This window comes from Malaclemys terrapin, chromosome 5 (assembly GCF_027887155.1).
Source record: "Malaclemys terrapin pileata isolate rMalTer1 chromosome 5, rMalTer1.hap1, whole genome shotgun sequence".
In the NCBI taxonomy this organism is placed as follows: Eukaryota; Metazoa; Chordata; order Testudines; family Emydidae; genus Malaclemys; species Malaclemys terrapin.
In genome coordinates this window covers 1,283,363-1,290,299 of record NC_071509.1, presented here as the reverse complement: position 1 = coordinate 1,290,299, position 6,937 = coordinate 1,283,363, and the positions used below count along the sequence as shown (strand labels likewise).

General features: G+C 65.5%; 1 protein-coding gene across 1 annotated transcript in view; it reads left to right on the top strand.

The window, feature by feature from the left end:
• Positions 1–6,620, top strand: part of WBP1 (WW domain binding protein 1) — a 12,729-nt gene extending 6,109 nt beyond the window's left edge. Inside the window, exons 2-4 of the mRNA XM_054028898.1 lie at positions 3,512–3,614; positions 4,367–4,528; positions 4,949–6,620. Coding sequence (XP_053884873.1) covers positions 3,512–3,614; positions 4,367–4,528; positions 4,949–5,634 — 951 coding nt within the window. The 3' untranslated portion in view covers positions 5,635–6,620. The remainder of the gene's footprint in view (positions 1–3,511; positions 3,615–4,366; positions 4,529–4,948) is intronic.
• Positions 6,621–6,937: the final 317 nt, after the last annotated feature.

Sequence of the window (6,937 nt, the reverse complement as noted above, 5' to 3'; positions counted from 1 at the left end):
TGAGACCCGCGGGGGGTGTGTGTGTGTGTCTGTGAGACCCGCGGTGTGTGGGTGTGTGTGACCCGTGGGGGGTGGGTGTGTGTGACCCGCGGGGGGTGGGTGTGTGTGACCCGCGGGGGGTGGGTGTGTGTGAGAGAGACCCGCGGGGGGTGGGTGTGTGTGTGTGTGTGACCCGCGGGGGGTGGGTGTGTGTGTGTGTGTGACCCGCGGGGGGTGGGTGTGTGTGTGTGTGACCCGCGGTGTGTGTGTGTGTGTGTGTGAGTGACCCGCGGGGTGTGTGTGTGTGTGTGACCGACCCGCGGGGGGTGTGTGTGTGTGTGTGTGTGTGTGTGACCCGCGGGGTGCGGGGGTGTGTGTGTGTGCGTGTGCGTGTGTGACCCGCGGGGGTGTGTGTGTGTGTGTGTGAGACCCGCGGAGTGTGTGTGTGTGTGTGAGAGACCCGCGGTGTGTGTGTGTGTGACCCGCGGGGGGTGTGTGTGAGAGAGACCCGCGGTGTGTGTGTGTGTGTGTGTGTGAGTGACCCGCGGTGTGTGTGTGTGTGTGTGTGTGTGTCCCGCGGGGTGTGTGTGTGTGTGTGTGTGTGTGACCCGCGGGGTGTGTGTGTGTGTGTGTGTGACCCGCGGGGTGTGTGTGTGAGAGAGACCCGCGGTGTGTGTGTGTGTGTCTGTGAGACCCGCAGGGGGTGTGTGTGTGTGTGTGTGTGACCCGCGGGATGTGTGTGTGTGTGACCCGCGGGGTGTGTGTGTGTGTGACCCGCGGGGTGTGTGTGTGTGTGACCCGCGGGGGGTGGGTGTGTGTGTGTGTGTGTGTGTGACCGACCCGCGGGGTGTGTGTGTGTGTGTGACCGACCCGCGGGGTGTGTGTGTGTGTGTGTGTGTGTGTGTGTGACCGACCCGCGGGGTGTGTGTGTGTGTGTGTGTGTGTGTGTGAGACCCGCGGGGTGTGTGTGTGTGTGTGTGTGTGTGTGTGTGAGACCCGCGGGGGGTGTGTGTGTGTGTGTGTGACCCGCGGGGGGTGTGTGTGAGAGAGACCCGCGGTGTGTGTTTGTGTGTGTGTGTCTGTGAGACCCGCAGGGTGTGTGTGTGTGAGAGTGACCCGCTGGGTGTGTGTGTGTGTGTGTGTGACCGACCCGCGGGGGGTGTGTGTGTGTGTGTGTGACCGACCCGCGGGGTGGGTGTGTGTGTGTGTGTGTGACCGACCCGCGGGGTGGGTGTGTGTGTGTGTGTGTGACCGACCCGCGGGGTGGGTGTGTGTGTGTGTGTGTGTGTGTGACCGACCCGCGGGGTGTGTGTGTGTGTGTGTGTGTGTGTGACCGACCCGCGGGGTGTGTGTGTGTGTGTGTGTGTGTGTGACCGACCCGCGGGGTGTGTGTGTGTGTGTGTGTGTGTGTGACCGACCCGCGGGGTGTGTGTGTGTGTGTGTGTGTGACCGACCCGCGGGGTGTGTGTGTTTGTGTGTGTGTGTGTGTGTGTGTGACCGACCCGCGGGGGGTGGGTGGGTGTGTGTGTGTGACCGACCCGCGGGGGGTGGGTGGGTGTGTGTGTGTGTGAGACCCGCGGGGTGTGTGTGTGTGTGTGTGTGTGTGAGACCCGCGGGGTGTGTGTGTGTGTGTGTGTGTGACCCGCGGGGTGTGTGTGTGTGTGTGTGTGTGTGAGACCCGCGGGGGGTGTGTGTGTGTGTGTGACCCGCGGGGGGTGTGTGTGAGAGAGACCCGCGGGGTGTGTTTGTGTGTGTGTGTCTGTGAGACCCGCAGGGTGTGTGTGTGTGTGTGTGAGTGACCCGCGGGGTGTGTGTGTGTGTGTGTGAGAGACCCGCGGGGGGTGGGTGTGTGTGTGTGTGACCCGCGGGGGGTGTGTGTGTGTGTGTGTGTGTGACCGACCCGCGGGGGGTGTGTGTGTGTGTGTGTGTGACCGACCCGCGGGGGGTGTGTGTGTGTGACCCGCGGGGGGTGTGTGTGTGTGACCCGCGGGGTGTGTGTGTGTGTGTGTGTGACCCGCGGGGTGTGTGTGTGTGTGTGTGTGTGACCGGCGGGGGGGGCGGGGTGTGTGTGACCGGCGGGGGGGGCGGGGTGTGTGTGACCGGCGGGGGGGGCGGGGTGTGTGTGACCGACCCGCGGGGTGTGTGTGTGTGTGTGTGTGTGTGTGTGTGTGTGACCGACCCGCGGGGGGTGTGTGTGTGTGTGTGTGACCGACCCGCGGGGGGTGTGTGTGTGTGTGTGTGTGTGACCCGCGGGGTGTGTGTGTGTGTGTGTGTGTGTGAGACCCGCGGGGGGGCGGGGTGTGTGTGTGTGTGTGACCCGCGGGGGGGGGCGGGGTGTGTGTGTGACCGACCCGCGGTGTGTGTGTGTGTGTGTGTGAGACCCGCGGGGTGTGTGTGTGTGTGTGTGAGACCGACCTGCGGGGGGGGTGTGTGTGTGTGTGACCGACCCGCGGGGTGTGTGTGTGTGTGTGTGTGTGACCCACGGGAGGGGTGTGTGTGTGTGTGACCCGCGGGGGTGTGTGTGTGTGTGTGTGACCCGCGGGGGGGTGTGTGTGTGTGTGTGTGCGACTGACCCGCGGGGGTGTGTGTGTGTGTTTGAGACCCGCGGGGTGTGTGTGTGTGTGTGTGAGACCCGCGGGGGGTGTGTGTGTGTGTGTGTGTGTGACCCGCGGGGTGTGTGTGTGTGTGTGTGTGTGTGTGTGTGTGTGACCGACCCGCGGGGGGTGTGTGTGTGTGTGTGACCGACCCGCGGGGGGGGTGTGGTGTGTGTGTGTGTGTGTGACCCGCGGGGTGTGTGTGTGTGTGTGTGTGACCCGCGGCGGGGGGGGCAACCCCGAGGGAAACCCCGCAGAGCGTCCCCCGGGCTGGGCCGGGCCGGCCGCGGTGTAACATCGCACCTGCGATCAACCCGGAGCACTGTGTGTAGACGGGGCCAGGCCTGGAGCAGGCTCCGTACGGGGGGGAGGGAGCCCGCCGTGACCCCAGCGTCGAGATCCGGGCAGCCCCATGGGGATGCTGGGGAGAGGCTCGGTAGGGGCCTTGGCGGGGCAGAGAGGGGCCCGGCTCCAGGCTTGTGTAGAGAGGGGTGGGGGGATCCCTTTAGCCGGGGGGGGAAACTGCACCTGCACTGGCAGCTGGCACTGGAGCGGCTCGTGCCAACCTGCAGCCCTGGCTCCACAGAGGCGTGTGTGTGTTGGGGGGAGGGACCGGTGGGGGGGTTCACCTGCCTCAGCCTGAGCCCTCTGTGCGCTTCAGGGGACTTGGCCTGGCCCTGCCCGTAGTTGCATGAGGCGCCTCCACCGGAGACTGCGTGGACGCCCGGCCCCTGTCCTGGAGCGCTGCTGCGGGGCATCGTGCAGCTCGGAGGCCCTCAGGCATGGGAGCGCGGCAGGGTCTGTCTGAGGCTGCTGCCAACCAGCCCGCAACGTAGGGGCTCCCAAGCTCTCCTGCAGGGCTGTGCCCCATCTGCGGTGCCGGGGGACGGGACTGGTGGGGTGGCTGTGGAGTGTAATGCCAGGTCCTCTCCCTGCAGGCTCGGGAATACTGCCCAGGGGTGAAGAACCAGCCCTACGTGTGTGAGACGGGCCACTGCTGCGGAGAGACTGGATGCTGCACCTACTACTACGAGCTCTGGTGTGAGTGGCGAGGGGATGGCGCGGCACTAGGCGGCTAGGGGTTGGGGCCAGCACCTGCGTCTCTGGGATCCTTACTGTGATGGGAGGAGCTGTCAGCCTCTCCTGGCAGGGAGCAGGGCTCGGTGCTGGCTGTGGGGGATGTCACGGAGTATTGGGGGACTCAGGGCCCTGCACCCCCGGCTTCCTGCGATTCACCATGACTCTCAGCCAGCCAGTAAAGCAGAAGGTTTATTTGGATGACAGGAATACAGTCCAAGACAGGTCTTGCAGGCACAGACAACAGGGCCCCCCTCAGTTAGGTCCAGCTTGGGGTCCCAGGGCATGCCAGCCCACCCCCCTTTGGGGGGTCAGAGCCATCTCTGCCTCCCAGCCATCTCACCAGCCCGCTTCCAGCACTCTCCCTTCAGCGACCCCTCCCACAGCCTTTGTCCCGTTTCCCGGGCCCCGGAGTCACCTGACCTCCAACCCCTTCCTGGGTTCTCATGTTACAAGCTCAGGTATGTTCCCTCGGGCCGACTCCCATCCTCCGATGCAGACCATCCTAGTCACACTCCCCTGTCAGCATTCCCACACCCCAGCAAGAACAGTCCCAGTTCGTCACATCGGAGTTCCCGTCTGCTCCAGCCCTGGCCTGGTCCAGCAGGGGCACTGACTGGGGGGAGTTCCTGGCTGCTCCAGTCCCAGCCTCTTCCAGGTGGGGGTACTGGGGGCTCCTGGAGAAGGGCTGTTCTCAAGTGTTCTCCTGTCTGTAGGGTTCTGGCTCCTTTGGACTATTCTCATCCTCTTCAGCTGTTGCTGTGCCTACCGGCACCGCCGCGCCAAACTGCGTTTGCAGCAGCAGCAGCGGCAGCGTGAGATCAACCTCATCGCCTACCACGGTGCCTGCAACTACCCCACCTCCATGATGGATCTCAGTGAGTGTCGGGCAGCCTGGCCATGTCTGCATGGCGCTGGCCACCCCCACCCCGGAGCTGGAAAGCCAGCCTAGGTCTTACCCCGCTGTTGCTAGACAGTCGTGCATGGAACTAGATCCTCCAATGTGGGGGGGAGCGCCCTGGTCTGAGGCTGCGTCCTCACCAGCTCAGGTGTAACATCTGTGGCGTGGCTCTGGACCCCATGGGACGGTCAGCCTGGGAAGCACAGTGAGGGCAGGGTGGCGGGCAGGCTGTGTCTGGGGCAGAGGGGGCAATGCCAGGAGCACACAGCTGAGGGGCTGACAGGAGGGGCAGCTCCAGAGGCCTGGAGGTGAGCTGGGCTCCCAGGGCGGGAAGAGCTGTGGTTGTGGCTGGCCCCCTTTGGGTTCCCAGGTGACTCTCTCTCTCTCTCCCCTCCAGGGATGCTGGCTTCCTTTAAGCTGCCCGCCTATGAGGAGGTGGCTCACCGTCCCAGCACCCCTCCTCCCCCCTACAGCACCATCCTAGCCCAGCTGGGTGGGCCGCATAGCCGCCTGGGCTCCAGTCCCCTGACCCTGTCTCCCAGCTCGGAGAATTTCACCAGCTGCTCGTGCGAGTCGAGCTGCCTCACCTCCCCTAGCAGCACGTCGCTGTCGGTGCAGATCACGGATGAGACGGAGCGCAGCCAGGCCAGCACGCCCAGCGAGGAAGGCGGCAGCAGCAGCACGGGCACCGGCGCCAGCTGGGAGCTGCCCGAGGAGCCAGCCCCCTGCGAGGCCCCACCCAAGCAGACCCTCTTCTCCTCCAACGTGGATTTCTTCGAGGCCGACTACCACCGCTGCTCAGACATCGAGGAAGAGGAGGAGGAGGAGTGCATGGGGGAGGAGGAGGGTGCGGCCCAGGGGGACAGCAGTGAGCACTTCCGGCACCGGCGCCTGACGGGCGATTCGGGCATTGAGGTGGGGCGCTGCCAGGAGGAGGAGGGCGGGGAAGACAGTGAGGAAGAGACGCACCTGCTCAGCAAGGCGGGGCCCGAGTCCCCCCAGCTCTCGGAGTGCAAGAGCCTCTGTGGGCTCCAGAGCGACGGGGGCAGTGAGGAGCCTGGCTCGCCTGTCCTGCCTGTCTGAGCCCTGAGCTGGGGGCTGCCCCAGCCGGCAGCTCCCCACTTCCTGCCCTGTGACCCCAGCTCCCTTTCCCTGCCTGGCAGCCCCCACCTCTGTGCTCCTGGCCGAGGTCTCTGCAGGCTGGCTGTCCCTGTCCCATGCCTGGGACTCCTGCCCTGTGATGTGGGGTGTGTAGAATTGTGTGGGGCTGAGAGGCTCTTCCTGTACCTCGAGAGGCAGTGTCCCGGCCCCTGGCCTCTTCCTGCCCCACATGCTGGGCAGTGGGGGGGGAAGCTGGGGCCAGGGTAGCTGCCTCTGGGCCCTTCCCTCTCCTGAGTGATTGTGGCTGGGAGCGTTGGGGCTCCCTGCGTGGACTTTCCCCTCCCTGGTGGGCAGGACAGCAGGCAGCTCCTAGCTGCAGCGGGGGGGTCCCACCTGCCCAGCGACCAAACCCCTCCTGTCCCAGGGTCCTGCCTCCAGCTCTGCTTCTGCCCTGTGTGCCGGCTCGGGGACAATTTGCACCGGCACCACGTGGCTGACTGACCCCTCCCTGGGGTGTGGACTCTTGGCATGGAGCCCCTGGGGAGAGCGTGCCCTCGTGGGGGGCTGTCCCCCCAAACTGACTCTCTGTAGACGATGTGTGTCCCTCACTCTGCGTGCTGCTGTCATTTGTTGGGTACCATGTGTAGCGCTGCCCTGCCCGGGCACTTCCCCTCCCCCCGTAGAGTTCCCACTGGGACTGGGTTTTGGTGGAATTGCACGAATCAGATTATTCCTGCCCAGCGCCCCCTCCCCCTCCCAAAGTGCTTCTCCTGGGGAGTGTGGGGTGGCTGGCCTGGGGCAGCTAGCAGCCTTCCCCATGGCAACCCGTCACTTGGAGTGGGGGGTGGGCAGCTGCCTGCTGCACTCAGCTCTGCTGCCTTGGAGGGAGACATGGCCTCTGCTCCCAGCCTGCGGGTCTGTGCTCTGGGGGACAGTAGTTCTCATTATTAAAGAGATGTGGAATTACAGCCTGTGAGTGTCTGTGGGGGGTGGGAGTGGGGGAGAGGCAAACCCCCCTCCTGTCGCTTGGGCTCCAAGCTGGAGAGAGTCCAGCTACCAGTGGGAAACAGTGACTGCAGGGCGGCCTGCTCCTCACTGCTGCCCTAGCTTGGTGCAGAACAGGCCTTGGCCCAGCCTGGGGAGGGGGGAGCAGTTCCTTTGGCCTGGGGGGCTCCTCAGTGGAGCAGCACTACAGGCCCCTGACATGCCCCAGGATTTTGATGGGGGCTCCCTGCTGCCCAGGCACCCCCCCCCCCTTCTGGCCCCTGCTCCTTGCAACCTCCAG